Source organism: Pezoporus flaviventris, unplaced genomic scaffold (assembly GCF_033815535.1).
Source record: "Pezoporus flaviventris isolate CSIRO_AGI_PZ_B2104156 unplaced genomic scaffold, CSIRO_AGI_Pfla_v1 ptg000007l, whole genome shotgun sequence".
Classification (NCBI taxonomy): domain Eukaryota; kingdom Metazoa; phylum Chordata; class Aves; order Psittaciformes; family Psittacidae; genus Pezoporus; species Pezoporus flaviventris.
The window spans coordinates 25,961,844-25,984,364 of NW_026892555.1; the positions used below are offsets into that span (position 1 = coordinate 25,961,844).

General features: G+C 37.1%; 1 protein-coding gene across 2 annotated transcripts in view; it reads left to right on the forward strand.

Annotated features, from left to right (window-relative positions):
- The window catches only part of MMP16 (matrix metallopeptidase 16), a 201,730-nt gene that overhangs the window by 81,474 nt on the left and 97,735 nt on the right, over nucleotides 1-22,521 (forward strand). Inside the window, exon 2 of one of the 2 annotated variants that reach the window (XM_061448176.1) lies at nucleotides 18,294-18,442. The exons of the other annotated variant lie outside the window; for it this stretch is intronic. Coding sequence (XP_061304160.1) covers nucleotides 18,294-18,442 — 149 coding nt within the window. The remainder of the gene's footprint in view (nucleotides 1-18,293; nucleotides 18,443-22,521) is intronic. 2 annotated transcript variants of the gene reach the window in all.

Below are 22,521 nucleotides of genomic sequence, written 5' to 3' on the forward strand. Positions count from 1 at the left end.
GAATCCATCTGCAATTCCAGTTGGAAAAATCCAGGCTTTGTCACTTTATTAACATAAAAAGAGAAACTAGTTGTGGTTTTAATAGCTCACTATATTTTTTTTTTACCTTAGATGTGTTGTACTATATATGTATATGTGCTCTTGTATTGTTTTCATTCCTTGAATGAGGATTTGACTTTTTAACAGATACTATTCACAGTCACTGTGAAGTTCACTTATATGCAACAATTTTTATATATTTTATAATTCTTCAGAGTAGAGATGAATTGTATACAGTATGAAAATGTGGTTTATATGGAAAAAAAATCTTTATGATACAACCATCCTGGCCCTTTAGAAATATATATTGAAGAAATGCTCACAATATGTATCTTTTGTACGGTTCCACCTGACCTATTGAGTTATCTTCCTGAAAGGGCCTTGATTTAGTTACACAGGCTTTTGATTTTGACAGAAGCTTTTCCAGGTAATAATTTGCTGCTTATAACTGACACTAAGTATGTGTTCAAGTCCATGGTAAGATTTCTCAGTTTATCTCTGAGATGCTGCTCTGTACTTAAGCAGCTTATGCTACCACTTGAGGACTTCTGAGGATTTTTTGTAATTACCCATATTATTCTTCTCTTTGTGGCATCTCTGCACTTTGCAAAAACATAGATGCATTCAAAGTTTTACATACAAGGGTGCAGAAGATGGTTAGATATGCTGGTTTGGATCAGAAGGATGAATGCCTCCCTTGGCTGCCTGCTCTTCCATATAGGACCCTATCTTGTTTTCATTGTCATGTTCTTTTTCCTATTTTTTTTTGCATGTATGCTTTTTAAGCTGTTCATATTTACATTCACTGTAATATGTGCTGTCATTTGCAATTCTCTGTGAAAAAGTTGGACCCAGGAAAACAGGAAGATGTAATGTGAAAATGTTGAGTATTAGCAGGGCTTAGACTAGGAAGAGAATTAAAAAAAATATGTCTCAAGTCTGCATTCTTTTTACTGGGAAGGGGTAACAGGGTATTTATCAGCATAAGTTATACAATACCTTCAGCTTCCACTCAGAAGTACAGGAAAGAGAAGTTTGTTTGTGACATGAATTCTCTTCAGGTTTTTGTCAAGCTAAATAAGCTCTTTGGGTAGTTGCTGCATCATGGTCTTTGAAAAGTACTGCCAGATAGCTGGTGCTAAGGAGTCATCAAATTTCTGTTATGGTCTTTTAAGTAAAGCATTTGTTCATATTCTTGGCTTTTCTCTGACACAGACTCTTGCAAAATTCTGTTAGACTAGAGGCAGGTTTGAAACTTTCCAGCCTCTGAAGAAATACCACTGTAATTTTTTAATCATATGACAGAAAACTGGATTTGGTTAGGTTTGAAGGGTTGTATATGTGTTTTCCACCTGTCCAGACCTTATGTGTACAAATGAAGCCATTTATGTAAACAGCCATTGAGCCAATATATCATCTCAGACCTCAGTAGCAGACTTTTGATTCATTTCTCTCAGATTCTTTTTCCTACAAAGCAGTTCAGTGCTCACTAAAACCACATGAATCTTTGCAGTTCCTTCCAACTCCAAATTGGTCTGTATTAGTCCTTCTGCAGACCTATGTCCTGTTATTTGTCAGTCTCTGCTGCTTTTTTTCATTAAGCCTTCTGGACTGTTCCCTGGAGGCATCAACTGCCAGACCTCCCAAACACTTATGATGCATATTGCTTAAATATACAGCTTTTGCTTACAGTAAGCATTTGCTGTCACAACCACATGTTTTGTGGGGCTGAGATAAAATGAACAGTCACAGAAGAAAGGCTAATGATTTCTACATCATGATACACAAAAACGCACATCTAATAGCTACTGCCATGGTGATCTTACAAGTATTGCATCACATCTTCCTCTTCACGAATTATTATCTCCAGGAAGTTTGTTAACTGTAGGAGGAAAATAATGTGAAACCTGTTCTCATAGAAGATTGTTGATCATTCTACTTCCACAGGAAAGGTCGTTGGACTTCCTTGAACTAATTCTGCTTTGAAATAAAGCACATCTGTTAGAGAAAAGACAATCCATCCTGATTTCCAACTTGTCAGTGAAAAGAACATTTCTTAAAACTTTGAAACTTATTCCATCAGCTACTCACCCTCACAAGGCTTCTTCCCACAGATTTTTTTGTAAGAAGTGAGTTCAGGATGAGATTTTGAATTTGCTTTGAAGGAGAGTTTATTTGCTGAGTGCTATAGTAGAGTTCTTAAAATGTGTCTATCAAAGTGAGTGGTTGTCAGTTCTCAAGCGTGGCAGGTGAAATTGAGTGCTGATAAGGTAATGCATGCTAGAGGGTGTAATTTGAATTTCTCACACATGTTGCAGATTTTTAAATTAATTGTAGTAACTGAGGGAAGAGGCTTGGGCAATGTTTTACACAGCTCAGCAAAAGCAGCTGCTCAGTGTGCTACAAAAGGAAAATGCTAGGATATTTAAAATATTCCAAAAATCGTGAAATATTTTTGTATCATTAAGTTGACCTGTTGCTGTTTTCCTGCATAGTGTTTGTTAGGTTCTGATAACTTCATCTCAGAAAGTGATTCATCAAAAAAAAAGAATTCTAGAGGATGGACAAGATAAATTTGAACAAGTTCATGCTTTTTTTGTAAGGGTCTATATTAATAGTGTTTCATTTGAAGAGGCTAAATAGGAGCAGCCTTAAGAATAAGAAAGGCTAAACTGAGTTCTCCTATTTATATTTTCAAAACTTAATGCAAATCAGTTGAAGTGGACAGTAAACTATGAAATGAAAATTGCTTTTAAATAAACAACCTTTAACTGATGGGATGAAAATGATTTTTCCACAGTAGCCAGATTATTACAAAATTGTCCAATAGGAAGATTTTTATTAAGGCAGGAGATGAAGCACTACTGAGATAACCCATTGCAGAATTTGTCATACTAATTTCCCAATCATTTCTTGTGATTATAAAGGGATAATGTTTCTGGCATGAGTACATATAGTCAGTTAAGAGCTTTTGATGTTATCAAATCTTTCAGCTTTACTTTGCTTTCAGATCATCTGCAAAACTTACCAAATGCTGAAGCAAGACTGCATTTCTGCACTAGAAAGGAGGTAGGGAAGGGGAACTAGAAATCAATTAAATTTGATGAATCAAAAAATGCAGCTTGCTGAAGACTTGTTTCATTAGGCATGCCTCACTTTATGGCAATATAGCTATTTGACACTTTTTATCTGTAAAATTGAATGAGGGTAAAACTTCCAGGTTTCCATATGGAAAGTTTAGTTTCCCAAGGGTTACAATGCTGAACCTTATAGAAATGAGATATTGCAGTGACTATGGGTACCTTAGCAACTAATGGAAAATTGGTTATAGTTTCTGTTAAGGTAGTGTCTTAGGATCTTCAGTAGTTGCAAGATAGAACTTTTTAAAGTTTGCATCATATGTCAAACTTGGTCTCCATCACTGCTTCTGTATACTTTATGCTATGAAGAGAAAGAAAAGAAAGATTGCGGCCACCATTTCCATCCCTGTGTTGGCTACAGGTAGCTTTCTCAGCAATATAGAATCATAGAATAGTTAGGGTTGGAAAGGACCTTAAGATCATCTAGTTTCAACCCCTCTGCCATGGGCAGGGACACCTCCCACTAGACCATGCCACCCAAGGCTCTGTCCAACCTGGCCTTGAACACCGCCAGGGACAGAGCATTCACAGACTCCCCAGGGAATCCATTCCAGTGCCTCACCACCCAAACAGTAAAGAATTTCTACCTTATATCCAATCTAAACTTCCCCTGTTTAAGTTTTAGCCCGTTACCCCTTGTCCTGTCACTACAGTCTCTAATGAAGTGTCCATCCCCAGCATCCCTATAGGCCCCCTTCAGATACTAGAAGGCTGCTATGAGGTCTCCACACAGCCTTCTCTTCTCCAGGCTGAGCAGCCCCAACTTCCTCAGTCTATCTTCATACGGGAGGTGCTCCAGTCCCCTGATCATCCTCGTGGCCCTTCTCTGGACTCGTTCCAACAGTTCCATGTCCTTTTTATGTTGAAGACACCAGAACTGCACACAGTACTCCAAGTGAGGTCTCACGAGAGCAGAGTAAAGGGGCAGGATCACCTCCTTTGACCTGCTGGTCACGCTCCTTTTGATGCAGCCCAGGATATGGTTGGCTTTCTGGGCTGTGAGCGCACACTGAAGCTGGCTCATGTTCATTTTCTCATCGACCAGCACCCCCAAGTCCACCTCTGCAGGGCTGCTTTGAATCTCTTCTCTGCCCAACCTGTAGCTGTGCCTGGGATTGCTCTGACCCAGGTGTAGGACCTTGCACTTGGCATGGTTCAACTTCATGAGGTTGGCACCAGCCCACCTCACAAGTGTGTCGAGGTCCCTCTGGATGGCATTCCTTCCCTCCAGCATATCAACTGAATCACACGGCTTTGTGTCATTGGCAAATTTGCTGAGGGCCCACTCAATCCCACTCTCCTTGTCACCGACAAAGATGTTGAACAAGACCGGTCCCAACACTGATCCCTGAGGGACACCACTTTTTACTGGTCTCCAGCTGGACATTGAGCCATTGACCACAACTCTGCATGCAGCCATCCAGCCAGTTCTTTATCCACTGAGTCATCCACCTATCAAAGTGATGTCTCTCCAATTTAGAGACAAACCATAGAATCATAGAATAGTTAGGGTTGGAAAGGACCTTAAGATGATTCATTGCAGCTTTGACTCTCTAGGAACCTCTCCTTAAAGTCTTTTCACATCTCTGCTCCTCTGTGTAAGATCATCAGAGAGCTGCATGAGCACTTCAAGTACTCTTCTGTAGATTCAGGAAGTCATCTTTGCACCAGTTTCTGTTCAGATAATGGCTGCATTATTAAATCCACTATTAAACTAAAAAAAGACTTGAGTCCCAGTGATATATCTAAAATTCCTTTAATAATAACTCAAATTAGATTGTTGAGTTAGAAAGCTATTACTGGTTTAAAAACTGATCTCATACAACTTTCTAAAGTTAGAAGGTAACATTAGGTATTTCTACTTTTTAGTAACATGACATTCTCATTGTTAAAAAAGGATCGATAACATTCTCATTGTTAAAAAAGGATAGGTAACATTATACCTTACCTCAAACTGAATATTCTTAGATTGGGATAAAGATGAAAAATTATTTTTTGGTGAAAAATTGATTACAGAAAAAAAGTATGTGGCAAGCATGTATTAAAACCAGAAATAATTTGAACCTTATAATAGATATGATGAAGGTCAGTTGCACACTTTTAAGGTGACCAAGGAGATGGTGCTTGATACAAATGAAATTTATAGTGCAGATATTTATCATACAGATGTCACCCTCAAACAATGCAAAAGCATACTGTTAGCCTGTAGGAAGTAAAAAACATTGCCAAGTGTCTAAAATATGCTCTTGTTTAGCTGTCACACAGAAAACAGCACAGCAGAATGAAAGTATACTTCCATGATGTCCACCACTATTGGAAGAGCTCAGCTGGAAATTTATTTTGTGTCTGTTCTGTTTTGGGTAGGATATGCTAGAATAGTATATCTTAACCATATTGACATGACAGTCAATCTGTATTTTTCTGTTCATTATACATGTGTCACAGGCTGGAGGGTTTTTGGGTGTTGGTTCCTTAGTTGCAGTTCTGAGGTAACTTGATCTGGAGGAGAGCTTAATATTTGCAGAATGCAGGATTTTATTTGAATCCTGGTTTTGAGAGCTGAGAAATCAAATACTCAGTTCCTTCATCAGCAATTGCTACCTCAATCACTATACTTTTTTTTTTCACATTTCTAATATCAAAACTGAAGAAAAAAGTGATTTTTTTTTCTTTTCAGCAAATGTATACACACACAGATGAACAGTTGTAAACATCTTTGGCTTTAATACATGTTCTCCTTTGCAGTTTGAATCTGAACAAAACTGTATACATACTTTTATAAGTATTTATAAGTATTTATAAGTTTTGAATGGGGTGATACCAGCTCTAATTTTTCTTCTGGTTTATTGTAGACTAAGTCTAAAAGACTTAAGTTAAACTAAAACCAAACAAATAACACATAAAGTGCTGTTTGGGATACTTAAAGATTAGGTTCACAGGATTCGCATGCTAATGACATTGCTATGAGAATACAGGACCTATGATGTTTATTAATTGCAAATGTAATTTCTAAAATGTACTAGGTTACTTTTTTTGCATATTACCCTTAATTGCATGGAAGCCTTTTCTGCTATTTTGATTCAATTTGCATGTTTGAGCAAGAGAAACAATGTATTTATAAAAAAAAAACTCTACAATGTCTGAGCTTTATAAATGCTACTAATGATGAGTATAAGGAGACTATTTTCTTTTAGCAACTTATTTATTTAAATGTATATAAATGTACAATTAAATCCTAATCTTGCTATTGGTTGATAGAGGCACTTAACTGAGTTCTGCCAGGTACTGAGTACTCTAAGCATCCATGTGAATCTATGGCTCTTGAGAGTACTCAGGAATTCACAGCACCAGGTCCTAATTAAGAAAAGCTAAAATTGTTTTAATACATTTTTAAATTGCAATGAACATGACCATAGCCCATGGGGGAGCTAATAAAAGATAATCCTGTGGTTTGCTTGGAAGCAATTACTGTATGTCCCTTTCTGCCTGCAGGAATCTCCTTGTCGCATCCCTCACTTGCTTCAATCCACCACTTCCCCTTCCCCCTTTCTATTTTTGTAATCCTTCCCTCTAACAAAAATAGAGTTAGAGGATGACATCAAAAGGAGAGTTGCAGATATACTGAAATATATGCAGTCTTTCTGTTACTTGCAGAAGGAGTACAAACAGCTGGTGAGTTAGTGTACTACAAGCAAAATAGACATCAAATGAAGTATAAGGACTTCTTTATGAAAGTAGGAGGGTAATACAGCTAGCCTGAGTTGGTCCTATTTTGCCACTAATTGACACAGAGATGGTTTCAAGGAAAGGGAATGGTTTAATTCAGAATTGATATGTCCTTATTATACCAAGCAAGATAGCCTTTTCTGCATTTTGTGTCTTTTTACCTTCACCTTAACACCTATGTCAGGAGTCACCTGCGATGTAGTCCATGCTGATGTGAAGCAAAGATATTGTTGTACCCATTCTAAATTCACATTTCTTGCTTCTTAAGATTTGAACTCTATACAGAAAAGCTTCCATATTCACCTGTTGTTATCCATGCTAAAATGAAATTTATGAAGTGATCACTGTTGATTAATTAAAAAAAAAAACAGGTAAAAGTGTTTAACCAGTATTGTTATTTTTTCAGCTGTAGGGTACTGTCTGGCTCCATTTATACAAGAGGAAAATAAGACAGGTGTTATTTGCATAAATTATCAGAGAGAATCATTAGAATGAGCGTGTAAAATGGAAGTGCTGGATTCTGATTGATCCCTCTCCTGTCTGTGGCAGAGTCATCTCCCACAGGAGTTTTCTGAAGAAGGGTTTGAAATGAAAGTGGGAAACATTAATTACAGATCAATATCCCATGGATACTTCTCTACTGGCCCAGCATTTGCAAAACTGGGGTGTAAGTCAGAAGGTAAAAGAGGGTGGAACAGAGGATGAGCCGGTTTCTGTACTGCCCTTTCATTGTTATAGCCTCTGATCAGATAAAGTTACTGTGTTGCTGAGAAGAATGTCTCCATTGAAAAACAGGAAGGGAGTGGCTGAATGTACACCCAACTGGATGTATTGCTCCAAAGAAATCATACATTTCAGGGATTTTTACTTCCTTTCTTCTCTATTAGCTCCTTGGCCTCCTTGCAAAAGTTACAAAGTTTTCCTTTCAAATGATGCTGTGTTGTAGTATTTACTTTTTTGCTGTTGTTGCTGTTGTTTTCATTCTGCTGTGTGGACCAAATAATTTGGGAAACCATGCTATTATATGTTCATTGCATTCTTTTTCTGTCTCTTCCTGGGAAGTGACAAACATAGTATCTGCAGGTTTTATATACTTTTAAATACCATGTTCATCTTCTGTCTACAGATTTCTGCAGAAAAATATGACTTAGATTTTTCAAAGAGCTGTTATATTACTGAAAATATCACAAACCTCGTATCAGCTTGTTTGTCAAAAAGAAGGGTTTCTGAAATATTGAATGGTATCCAGCAAGGAAGTGAGCATCTTAAATTTTACATGTTATATATCTAACTTTGAAAAGCAGGAAACAGAAAAAAAAGAGATATTTTCAATTTAAAGTGGGTTTAGTATCAGTTTATCTTAAAAAAACTCTTTTAACCAAGGTAAGCAAACATACTGTGCCATAAAAGCTTATATTGCAAGTAGTGACATAATTCATTGCTGAAAAGCTGTAGAAAGGAAAAAAATAAAAGTAATATCCAGCAAAATAAAGGAACTGTCTGATTCAGTTAAATACCTCCTGTTTCCACTGAATGCAGCTTTGCAGTTGGTTTTAGCATAGGCAGTTGTTTACAGTCACAGTCTTTCAAAGACTCTGTATGTGCAGTAAAGTATGAATTTGTATTCAGTGTTACCTATAAAAGTGTAGTAAGAAGAATATGTGAAATATAAATCCACAAAAGATACACAATGCATTGTTGAATTTCTATTCTTTTGCTTTAATGCAATTTTAGTTTAATCCATAATATAAAAATATTCTATATATACAAGAAATATTTGCATAGACATTTAATGGATATGCTTATGATTCAAAATGTTAGGTTTTTATGTCCAGAAAATGAGAAAAAAACCTATTATAATGAAGAAAATTTAATATAAGTGATATGGAGAAAAATGAAAAAGTTTGGTCTTCACATTTCCTGCAGATGTTTAACTTGCATTTCATCTGCTTCACTGATATGAACTTAAAACTGCATAAACCACAATAGTAAAGTTATTTTATTTAATGTATTCAAATACCAAGTGTCAGATGTGGTTTGAATAATCATTTCCCCAAAGGAACTTTATAGCTTGACCTTTTGATTTTATTACAATGGTCTACCTTCCCACAAGCATTATTTAAGTAGCAAAACACCATCTGTTGGTATATTATGTGTTTATGTATTTCCTATGTAAATGTCTTAGAACAAAGTTTTAGTACTTTCATTAAGATAATTTGAAACAACCTATTTGGACATATAAAAAAGTGCAGTGCCAATTAATGTAATTTTGGTTAATACACTTGTACATTAGTCTTATAGGAGTATACAGATTCTATTTGATGTAACTACTGCTAGTAATAATTTTACAGCCTCTGAGGAAAAAATCATATGCTACTGTTAAATTTCACTGATATGAATGCCTTTCTTTTGCAGTACATGGTTGACTGCAACAATATCCTCAGAGCCTAAAAGCCTATGTGACCACTTCCAGCTAGCGCAAACCACTTTGGAACTGCTGCTGGTAGAATAGTGATGGAAGTAATGAGGCAGCCCTTACGAATTCATGATGAAATGCACTGCTTTGGTTGTTTAGTCTATGTGTGCAAGGGGAGATGGGTCTTTCTCTTGTGGAATCTAAAACAGAAGAAACAAAAGTCTGCACAAGTGCTAAGCTGTAGGATCTAAGCAGCAAACTGTTTCCCTGGTTCATGTTCAGTTCTCTGCTTGCTTTTAGAAATAGTGAATTAGAAGAAACAACTCTGCATTAAAATGCTGTAATGGTAAGCATAGTCAAAATAATGTCAGCAATATGTAGATGGATTAGACCAAAATAATCAGCTTGCAGGTGAGGTATTGCAAAGCTATTGGGATCAAAGATGCTAATACTAAGGCAGTGACAAGGTGGGCTAATCTTCTGGAGTGTGATGAAAGAGTCTTTGAACTTTTGCTTTCCCTCATATATCACCAAATGACAGTTGCATTTATAGAGCATTTTATATATTCCAAGCCCTGTCTGGATTCTTGCAATGCTCTGCTGAGGAAAGTTTGGAAGCATCACTCATTCTTGTTTTTGCTACCACAAAAGCCAGCTGATTTTCGCAGGAACAGCTAATGGGCCTGTGGCTCAACCGGTATTGTTCTGACTACAGTCTTATCATTGATTTTGATATATACCAATCACCTTGATCTGCCTAGTGTTCTGGAATCCAAGTATCTGAATGAATTACACAGTTACATATAGCAAGCCATAGAAAACAGTAAAAGAAAGAGAAAAAAATTGAACCCAGTAAAGATCGAGGTTATTCCATGTAGAAACACTTGAGTAACTTCTCAGAAGACAGAGAGAGAGAGAGAGAATGAGGGGAAAAAAGTAAAGCTTCAGCAAATAAAATGAGTCTTACAGGGACTGGAGGTTATGGAATCTTATAGGCAATATCTGTACCCTCCAATATGATGGTTGTCAAAGAAGCAGACCACAGTTCTTGCAAAACATATACCAGAAGTGAGACTGTGAGGATATCAGGCAGAATGTTGCAAAATTACAAGCAACTCTTCCTTAGTCTGAGATTCATAAACAAAATGTGCTATGAGTATTGAAATAGAGTTCTGTGCAGAATTAACTTCCTGGGTTGTATTTTCATCTTTGAATGTGACTTTTTTCCCTAATCTTGCAACACTCTGCTGTGTTGTTATCTCCAAGACACTCAAATTTTTTCAATGACTGTGGATGACTACTAGAAATTACTCCTAATTTTTTCCACTTCATCTTGTCAAAATATTAAATTAGTCAACCCCCCTTTTACATAGAGGTTTTCAGTCTTTCCTATGTATAAACTATTTCTTCATTTCACATTGAACTTGGTAAGTGTCTATTTGTGATGAAGGAATCAACTATCTTTCTAAGTTTGTTAAATGTAGCACAGTGGGACTCTGTTGCTTCTTATAGCAGACTGTCTGACTTATACTGCATAAATACTAATAATTAGTGTTTCCATGTTTATATTTCCATATTCTGTGCCAGTCCTTGGGCTCTGTTTGGTAGAGTACCATGGGATAAGGCCCTGGAGAGAAGAGGGGCCCAAGGAAGATAGATAATATTCAAGGATCACCTCCTCGAAGCTCAGAAACCATGCATCCCAACAAAAAGGAAGTTGGGCAGAATGCCAGGAGGCCTATGTGGATGAACAAGGAGCTCCTGGACAAACTCCAGCACAGAAAGGAAGTCTATGGAGGGTGGAAGCAAGGACAGGTAGCCTGGGAGGAATACAGAGAAATTGTCTGAGCAGCCAGGTGGCAGGTTAGGAAAGCTAAAACCCAGACAGAATTCAGTCTTTCCAGGGACATCAAGGGCAACAAGAAAAGTTTCTATAGGTACATCAGCGATAAAAGGGGTATTAGTGAAAATATGGGCCTTCTCTGGAAGGAAATGGAAGACTGGTTACCTGTCATATGGAAACAGCTGACTTTTTTACCTCAGTCTTCCCCAAAAAGTGCTCCAGCCCCACTGCCCAAGGCACAAAAGGCAAAGGCAGGGACTAGGAGAATGAAGAACCCCCTGCTGTAGAAGAAGATCAAGTTTGAGATTATCTAAGGAACCTGAAGGTGCACAACTCCATGGGACTGGATGAGATGCATCTGTGGGTCCTGGTGGAACTGGCAGAGGAAGTGCCTAAGCCACTATTCATTGTGTTTCAGAAGTTGTGGCAGTCTGGAAAAGTTCCACTAACTGGAAAAGGGGAAACATAATCCCCTTTTTAAAAAGGGGAAAAAAGAAGACCCAGAGAACTACAGACCGGTCAGTCTCACCTTGGTTCCTGGCAAGATCATGGAGTAGATCCTCCTGGAAACTATGCTAAAGCACATGGAAAATAAGGCTATTTGCAACAGCCAACATGGCTTCAGTAAGGGCATATTATGCCTAACCTATTGGCACAGGTTCAGAGGGGGGCCACGAATACAGTCAGGGGGATGGAGCACCTCTCTTACTAAGACAGGCTGAGAGAGCTGAGCTTGTTCAGCCTGGAGAAGAGCAGGTTTTGGGGAGACCTTAGAGCAGCTTCCAATACCTAAAGGGAGCCTACAAGAAATCCTGAGAGGGACTTTTTACAAGGACATTTAGTGATGGAACAAGGGGAATGGCTTTAAACAGAAAGAACATAGATTTAGATTAAATATTACAAAGAAATTCTTTACCATGAGAGTAGTGAGGCACTGGCAGAGGTTGCCCATAGAAATTGTGGATGCTCCATCCCTAGAAATGTACAGAGACAGGTTTGAAAGGTACTGGATGAGCCTGGTCTACTGGAATTTGTCCCTGCCCATGGCAGAGGGACTGGAACTAAAATGATCTTTGAGGTCTTTTCCAACCAAAACCATGCTGTGATTCTGTGATCTTTTCTACTCCCTCCCTTCAGATGTTTGTACACATAGGCAAGAACACCCTTGAGCTTCTACTCTAGGCTGAACAGTCCCAAGTGTCTTAGTCTTTCCTCATTAGAGAAATCCAGAAATTCTTTAATCACTTAAATCATCTTCATAGCCCTAGAAAGTTTGTGGGGTATTTTTTATTGGTTTTTGTTTGTTTGTTTGGGGTTTCTTGGTTTGTTGCTGTTTTTTTTTGTGTGTTTTCTTTGTTTTCTTTTTTTTTTTTTTTTTTTTTGGTGTGTGTTTTGGGTTTTGTTGGTTGTTTTGTTTTGTTTTTCTCCTGAAGCATGGCTTACGAAGCCCAGCTATTCAACACTGGATCCTTAGCTCTGCAGAGCCTTTAATATTTTCTTAGAAGCTATAGAAATTCTAGTAAGATGAAAGGATAGTGTATCCAAAAATGTGCTCTATGATTGATTGTTTACATCTACTAGAAGTGTTAGTTTTATTTGTGGAAGTGTTTCCACTGGTCTGGGTCCATGCCGGATTTCTGCAGGGATTCCTATTGGTGAAGAAAATTTCCTTTTCCTTAAGCAGCTAACAAATAAGGTCCCCATTCTGCAGTCAGTTATAAATGTGCATACTGTTACAGGGAAAGATGAAGGTACAAAGAGTTTCTTTCCAGGGCAAGGATTTGTGTCAGAGTTGTTACACCACTAACCCAGTCCTGGTACAGACGTTCAGCAGAAGTAGTGAATGAACAGTGTAACTCCTGCCTTTGGAGCTAGGTAGTATTTGATCCCTGTTCCAAGTGTATTTCAGAGTCCCTCAAGCACAGTGTTAGATGCATATCCCACATCTGCCACTTACTGGTATGTCCCCACCTGCCTGGGATTTTCAAATGGCTCTATCCTGATGCTCCTGACTGCTCTTTTATGCCTTCCACTCCTTCTGCTCTCCAGCTATATTGTTTTTAACATGCACAAGTGTGACAGTAAAGCAAAATATTTAGAATATTTAAAACTTCAATTATAAATTAGAGGAAATCAGCCAAACTTTTGTGGTTTTGGGTACTTGTTTTTTTTTGTTTGGTTGGTTTTTATTTTTGGGGTTTTTTTTTTGGTTTTTTTTTTTTTTTATTTTGTCTGTTATTTTTGCCACTCCTGGACTCTTGAGTTTGGTACAAGTCATTAATCAGGCAAGTCCTTGGGTTGCAATCTTTATACAATAGAGTTACCTCTCACTGGGAGCAGGAGTTTCCTTTTTAATATCGCAGTCATCATACACTTCTGTGGGGAAATTCCTGACACTGTCCCCTCTCTCCTGACTTCATATAGCAAGAGACATACAAGATTATGTGTTGGTAAATCTAGTTTGCACTATCTGATACTTACATAATATGAATGTTCAGCTTCATTTCTACTTTGTAGCCAGAACACAGAGAAAGCAGTAAGCATATACATACTAGAACAGTGGAGATGATATTGCAACTAATTTTGAGCTCTCTAGCTGCATCAACACTAAATTCGGTGGGGCCTAATTTGTCTTCTTTGGCCAACTGTGAGCTCAGCTCTGTTACTTCTAGTACTGCATCTAAGTATTTATTGTAGTGCAGTCTGCCAGCTAGACGTCCCACAGTTTTCTGAATCACTTAGTGCTTGTTACGAATTCTGTAGTCCACAATAGAGGTTGACACCTTTAATGTGTCTAAGACTGTGCCAATAGCACATGTACATTGCTTTTTGAAGGGGTTGTCACAGTAGTTCACAAGAAAAGAAGTTGGTCACTTTCTAGTTTAGGTCATTGGAGAACTGAACTTTCCAGTTGGTATTATGACTTTTTCTTTCTGGTACATTCATAATGACTAAAAAGATCATTGCTTGGTCTGGAGATGATTCCTTCTGTTTAACATCTTTTCCACCCTGCTATGTGTTTTCCAAGAAGTGGATTTGTTTGTGAGCTTCAAGCCATTCCAGATGAACGCATTCTGAGCATGCAGGCTCTTTTTTTAGCTGTTAAAGATTAGTTATTTTGAATTACAGCCATAGGCAGCAAACCAATCATAATCATTATGCTACTATATTATCTATCATAAATCTTATTCTAATTCTGTAGACATTTCTCATTGGCTAGATTAGACTCTTCAGCGGTATATGTTCTTATTACATGCTTTTTTTTGAATTGTTTTTCTCACTAGGTAGGTATCATAAACCATATACCCAGTCTGTAAATTCAGTTCAGTATCTTCTGTTAAGAAGAGGAAACATCACCAGTGAGGAACTGGTGGCATTAGAAATATGAGGTAGGAAAAACAGTGGAAGAATCTCTATAATGCTCTGTGTAAACACTTCTGTGTCGCTTTTCTATCTATCTGGCTATCAACCTGTCACTGAAAAGTCAGTATTAACTGTAATAGGTTCATAATTAAAACACACCACTAGCCATTGGCCTAAATGGAGAAATGACGTAGTCACATGGATGCTAATTCTGGAGTCAGCTTATTTCTCCATACCGTAATAAAAGCCTTCAATCTCTCTTCAAAATGACATCAGCACTTGAAGTGCTAAATCCTATGGTGATCAGTGTATATTAGATTTTTAAATGTATGTTTTAAAAAACATAAATCTCCTGAATTACTCAGACATTTTAAATAATTTGGTTTAGAGTGTCTTTTGTACAAGTGTATTAAAAACAGAAGTCAAAATATTTTGAAATTATGAAATCTCACCATTTTACTCAGTGCAGATAGGAATTTTGCTTGATAAATCTAAAAAATGGAACAGGAATACATGAATAATAATGATATGCAGCTGCACAAATAACAATTACAAAACTGTTTTGATCCATGCTTTATTAGACTGATTTACTAAGCTTTCTGGTTCACAGAACATAATTGTACTGTATCTTACACTACGTACTGTCATTCAGGAGCATTAATAATTTGTTGATAATTTCTATCTTAGAAATCAGCCAGCGCTCTGAAACTGATTATCTTAATAATATTCTGTCTTAATCTTCAATGATGATATATGGGTTTTGTTTGTTCTTGGTAAGTTTGGTGTCATCAGACTGTTTTTTAGGACCATTTTTTCCTGTAACAGCATGCACATTTATAACTGAGAAATCTGAGGAATGCACAGGAATCAGATTTGTTGTCTCTTACCTTCTTCTGTGATCCTTTCTCACCAGGACAAAACACTAGTAGCGTTACTAAATGCTACTAGTTCTCAATCATCTTGCTTTTGGAAGATCATCTGACTTTCTGGTACATTGGCTGTGTCTTCTAGTTGATATTTTGAAAGCTGAAGGAAGACCCAGGTGGTCTCCTTCCTTTGCTCAATAGTAGGGAATGACTGTCAGGCACAGAATCACAGAATCATTAGGATTTGAAAGGAGCTCTGGAAAACATCTAGTCCCACTAAGTCATAGAATAGTCCTGTATTTAACTTGCATTTATGTCTTCTTAGAAAGCAAAAGGCTACACTATTTTCTCCTGATGTTTCTGAGCCACCTCTCTTTTCCTTGTCTGTGTCTGCAGAGGTATGCTGCTAGATTCCAGTCTGTACTCTCTACTCCACTTTTCCCATGAGCAGTACTTCCCAAGCTATATTTTCTGTCTCTCTCTTTTAGCTTTTCTAGTTCAGGTATCTGAAGGTTCAGATCCTGGTAAATTTGATTGCTTGTAACTCCATACCTCTGTCTCCTTCAGTTATGCCACAGTAAGGATGGTTTTCAGTGATGATATGTGGCCTCACAAGCCTACCAAGCAATTTCATGTGCCCCTTTCATGAAGGGAGCTTCATGAAAAGCCCTGCTCTGTGTCTGCATACCAAATTCATACTAAGAAGGTGGCAAGATAGCGTCATCATTTGAGACAGCAGTGGCATGCTGCTCAGAATAATTTTTCTTCCCTGACTGATCACTTGTTTTAATATCACTGACATAAGAAGATGAATCTCAAAATAACACAGTTCTTAAATACATGCATTTTTAATATTAATTTGAATGGACTCTACATGCTACATTGAAATCAACCCCTTCTGTGTCAAAATGATTTCTTTCTTCCATGCTCTTGTTTCCACATACTGCATTGCTCCTGCCAGCCTTTTAGCTTAATCTGGCCTTTCAAAGCTATCTTCCAATATTGGAAGGAAAAACAGACTTCCTGTGCAAAGCGACACATAAACTAAATCATTTGTCTGATCACCCAAATCTAGGAAAAATCTTGTGTTTATAAGTTCACTCTTGAAGCTGAAAAGTGCAAGAAGTCAGGAGTATGTAAAGTTGGATGTAGGTACTGAGTATAGCAATTAATTTATACTGGAAATAACATCTTCCTACCTATTAGACAAAATTTTGTTCTTATTCTGAACGGCTCTTATATATAGAGATAGTGTGAAGGTGGAAGAGGTTAGGCTGGATCTTAATCCTGTTTGTACTGTATCTCCCTGTTGTGTGGAGCTTACAAACCTCATTGAGATTGTGTCTGAACTGCATTATGGGAGGGTAAACATTTTTAAATTAGAGATATCTAAACTCATACTTTTAAGATTTACCCCATCTTTAATGCCAGTTTGATTTTCTCATTTACATGGAGCCAGTGTTCATCTACAATACGCATTCAGTATTAGTAAAGTGAGCCATAGCAATGAGTTCACCCATCTTGAGGTTCTTCACGGCATCTGTAAAAGAGGAGTACACCACCAACATGGTTAACCTCCTATGGAACTGTATCGATAGACCCTGCAAGATAAACTTAAGGCTGAACATTGCAGAACACACAGTTTGGTGTTAGCCTGTGTATAGGTAGTGTGTATAAAAATATAAAAAACTCAGAAGTGTTGTATGAGGCAGACAGAGCCCACAGCACACTATAAGGGGAGAGTGGGTGGATAGCATTCATTAATGTAATGATTCAGAATCCGTGAACTGGGACTGATACATTCGAAAGAAGTGGCTGAAACTATTTTATTTATTATTTTTTTAATCTATTCTTTTTTTATAAAGCAAACATTTTTAGGGTCACAAGTACTTTGTTACTGGGGAAGCTGCAGCTGTGTCTTGGCGATTGGCCTTATATGTACCTTTCATTCTAGTGAGTAGTTCCAGTCCTTAGATAAAAAGTGAAGACATTTTTAAAGATGTATCAGTGCACTCATTGCCCTAGAAGTCTTACACTGCATTTTGTATAGGCTAAATTTTGAGACTGTTTAGAAACATTAAGATAACCACAGCTACTCATTTAGAAATATTGCCTCAAGAGGACAGTGTGTTTCAGAGGGTTTTTCCAGGTGTTCTTAAAGATACTGGCTTTAATCCATAAAGCTCTCAGTCATTTGGACATACCTTCTCCCTCATTTCTACACAATTAAGAGCATAAGCAGTTGGCATTGACTCCATCTTGATTTAAAAAGGAAGATACTCTTATCAGGGAGTTTCCTGTACATGGGAACAGACTGCTACTTCACTATCTCTTGGACACCTGCTTTGCCTATAAGTATGTAATTCTGATAGTCTTCTCAGAAAGCTGAATGTCTCCCCGCTACTCTCTTTCATATTCTTTGAGAGATGATAACAATATACTGTAACTGTGTGAGAACTATTGTGGATTTATTGTTGTAGTTGGTGAATATTATCATGCACCCTGTAGACAGTCAATTAGACGTGGCATATATTGTAGATTTTATATTTTGTCTGCTTAATATTTTCTTGAAGTGCCTAGAGCCATGGTTAGGTGCTTTAGTTGTAACTTCAAATAAACAAGTACACTAAATAAATAATTGAAGCAGGCAGTTTCAGATAATAAAGAGAGCTGGCTTCTCGGTAGAAAACATTGTAAGTCTGAAAACAGCAGTATCTTTAATAAAGGAGGTTAAATAAAAGCCTCAAAGAATTTTTTCTTACAAAAAAATCCAAATCCCCAGGTTAATAGGATTTATGTTTGGTGAATTAGAAGCGTCATTATATATGGTACAAAATTACTAGGGAGCATTTTATTTACCTCTAATTTCTATTTAATAGCCACTGCACTTGTCATTGCAGGTATGGTTACAAAAGTATGGCTACCTTCCACCAACAGACCCCCGAATGTCGGTGTTGCGCTCTGCAGAAACCATGCAATCAGCTATAGCTGCCATGCAGCAGTTCTATGGCATTAATATGACAGGAAAAGTGGACAGGAACACGATTGAGTAAGTAACCAGTACTGAACTGCTCTTGACTTTTCTGTTTCAAGCAGGGTAAAATAGAACTGGAAAAAATGTTACAACACATGGAGCAGGGTGACTGGGATATTCAAATAGCATTGCAGCTTCAGATGGGGAGTTAAAATGTTTCTCTTTCTCCTTGTTTTGTTTTTTTTTTTAACATCTTCTATATCTCATGGCAGCAGGTTAGACACCTGCCTAACTACTGTCTGCCTTTGGGCAGGTGATTTGTAAAGAAAATGTTTCAGGGCTACCTGAAGAAAGGGCCATAATTTTATGTATGCGGAAGTGGAGAAACCAATTCAAACTCGACAAGAATTCATGGTATGTCTTTTCTTACTGGAAAATCTCTAGTGTAAATTTCCTTATCCTCATTGAGAAAAAATTGAGCACACTCTGTTAGCCTATTCATTTGATAATTTCCTGTGAGAAAAGACCAGATGTGGTCGTTTTGGCATGCAGTAAATTTGGAATAATTTTGCATGCCCTTCTGAATTTTGTAAGGCCAGCAGTATCTTATTGTCAGACTGAACACAGAGAAACTGTGAAACAAAGCTATTAAAAGGCACTTCCAAACAACTCTACACTATGCCAAATTTTAAAAATGTGATGGGAAAATAATAATAAGTATTAGTGTACAAGTAAGAAAATGCATCTGGGATTAAAACAGCAGGGGAAGATTTTATACCCCTGTATTTGACATTAGTGAGGCTGCACCTTGAATACTGTGTTCAGTTTTGGGCCCCTCACTACAGGAGAGATATTGTTGCTGGAGCAGGTCTAGAGAAGAGCAATGAAGCTGGTGAAGGGTCTGGAGCATAAGTCTGATGATGAATGGTTGAGGGAACTGGAGTTGTTCAGTCTGGAGAAGAGAAGGCTCAAGGGGATCTTACCTCTCTCTACAAATACCTGAAAGGAGGTTGAGTGAGGTGGGTGTTGGTCTCTTCTCCCAAGGAGCAAGTGATAGGACAAGAGGAAATGGCCTCAAGCTGTGACAGGGGAGGTTTAGACTGGATATGAGGAAAAAAATTGTTCTCTGACAGCGTTGTCAAGAACTGGAATGACCTGCCCAGGGAAGTGGAGGTATGTAAAAGACATGGAACATAAGGATGTAGATGTAGCACTCAGGGACATGGTTTAGTGGTGGACTTGGCAGTGCTAAGTTAATGGTTGGACTCGATTTTAAATGCCTTTTCCAACCTAAACAATTCTATGATTCTAAGATTTTACGTGCTTGTTGGACTCATTTCAAGTAAAATGGAATAATTATTATTTTAGAAAAAGTTACTTTGTTTGAAAAGTAAGCAATTATAAAGTAGTAGCAAAATAGTACTCTCACTAGATACTCAACATTTACTTCCTTGAAATATGTTTCTACTACTTCTCTAAAATGCTTTTTAATGTGTGTGTGGGGAAAATCCTCTGTCATTTTCCATTTACCAGCCCTAACCCGATGTGTCATATTTCGTTATTCTTTTGTGGTAAAGTAGCTGGCATGAATGATTTTTCTATCATTTAGATTTTAGGGAAGAGACTACCCAAAATGCTGGCAGGATTGGAAAAATCATTTTATTTCACTGGCACATGCATTATTGTATTGAAAAGCAATAAAGCAAAGCAGATTTTAGGGCTGCCCTGAGGGAAGGTGAGTTGATTGCACATCCCTCAGTTTAGGAATTTAAAGGGCCTTAGAACATGCAGTGCAGTATCAGTAAACACCTTGTGAGAGAGCTATGCTCAGAAGTATGTTTAGGATTCAATCTGCAGGGTGGAGAGACTGGGCTTTTTATACAGCTTCAGCAATTGATCCTTGAGGGGAGAGCGCTCTACCTGTCACTAGTAGTCTTTTAAAGACACATTAGTGGCAGCTTTGTAAGAGTCAGTATCTTTCACTAAAAGGAAAATAGTTTGCTCATAGTACCTAAAGAAAACCTAAAGAAAAGCAGGGGCCATCTCTTTGTTTAGAAAAAAAAACATCTCTTTGTTTAGAGTATTAGCTAGTGAGTTGAAAAGCAAACAAAACTTCAATTGCAAAGGGAAGGGGTTTATGTTTGCTAAACTGGCCTTTTTGGCCAGCATGTCAGCAACGTTGTCTCATTCTGCTATGTAAGAGACAAAGGAATCCATCTATGCAGCAGTCCAAAACATCAGTTTTACAATCTGGTGGATATTAAGTCTTACAAACCTTTTGGTACATTATTTTCTTTTACACATAAAGGCATATTAGCGTGGCAATTCTTAGCTACAGGTAACTCATGCTGGATGAATTCTGCATTTAGTTACACATTTGGAGTTGCGTAAAGTTGAATCAAGTTGGGAACAGAACTGATTCTTAAAGACTTGTCACATTTACATTCATGTTAAGAAAAATCTAATTAAACTAAACTGTGGCCTCAAGTTACTATCAGTTGACACTAGTGAATATTCTTGGGATGTATGACTGTATAACAAAGGATAATTATTATTTATTTTTAGTTAATTTATGGCAGTATTTTGTAAATATTTAAATAATTTTCCCTTTCATTTTCACAGAAAGTATACATACTCCCCTTTGGGCAGAAATATGTGATAATTTACCATTGTTTTCTATGTGATTAATATGTTATAATGACTTACAATGCGGGAGTACAAAATAAAAAAGTACAGCAGGAACCTCATAGAAACAATATGTTATCAACTTGTGCATGTGGATTTACCTGCTTCTCAAGCATGTTTTGAGGAATATTATGATGTGCCTCTTTGTCTTCGGAAGGACAAACAATTAAATGAAGTTATAGTAAGAACTTGATAGGGACCAACTTTAGGGGTGTCCTGCAGCATCATCATCAAAAGTCTCCTGGGGGGACTTTATTGCTCTGGAAAAAAAAATATAATCCCTCAATGAATATTTTGGCATGCATAAATATGAACAGCATTCATCTTCCCCTTACTCCTCATAATTCACTTTTTTTTTTTTTTGCTATAGTTTTTTGTTTGTTTCTCAAGTGGCCTGGAAAGCATGATGCTTACTTATTGCTGGGGATAGGGAAGAATGTTAGAAAGAGATTTCAATATAGTGGTGTTAAAATATGAGGAACGTTCTGAATACAAGCATAATGACAATGGCAAACCCAGTGAAAATCCTGACATTTGCATGGGGTATCACAGTATTTTCTGTGATTCATTTATATATTACCAAACACAGTCAATGATTCATTAAAAAACAGACTGCTGAAAATGGACCCACTGTTGGCATCCTGGCCTTTCACATCCCTAACCAAACATGCTGAGTAGGAAGACTAGATTAAATTAGTTATCTAATTAGTTGTCTTTTATTAAAACTGCTATACATGTTAATTTCCAAAACATGTTTTGCAGTTTAAAGAGGTACATTACAAACTTCTTGGTATACAGATGGAATGGTTGTGTATAGGATGATGACTAAAGCTGTGCAATAGTAACAAAACATTTATTTTAATGTCATCCTTTATAAATAAATGGCAAATGTGCTTATATTAATGCTCAGATGAGCTTCTAACCGAGTTTATATCAAGGTTCATAATGAAGATGTAGTCATATTTATGTGGGATCTCTGTTGTTTATATATTAATTATCAGTCTGAGTAAGCATGTATGATGAATTTTGAGCTGTTGAAATTTGAATCAGTGGTCTATTGTATTTGTAAACGTTTTTTGTTCAAAACCTATACATAATGTCTTGTACCTTCAGCAAACATTCAATGAGAATGAATGTCTTGTAGACAAGTCATCGTCAGTAGCAAGGCTAAAAGATAGTCTTTTACATCAATCTTTGACTCTCCTCAAAAGAAGTTTAAGGGTACTATTCCATTCAGTAGTTTTCTTAAAGGAATGTTTATATTTTTTCCGTCCACTAAATTGTCCAGTTAGACTCTTTTTTTTTTTAACTATAACTCTTCAAAAAAAAACAAAAACAGAACCTACCAACAATAAAAACATTATACAGATGAAGCAGCAGTTTTGATCAACGGCAAACAAGAGGAAACATTTAACCAAAGACAGGGTCTTTGAGTGTTTTGATTCTGTGTTACACTAAAACTTTTTCCT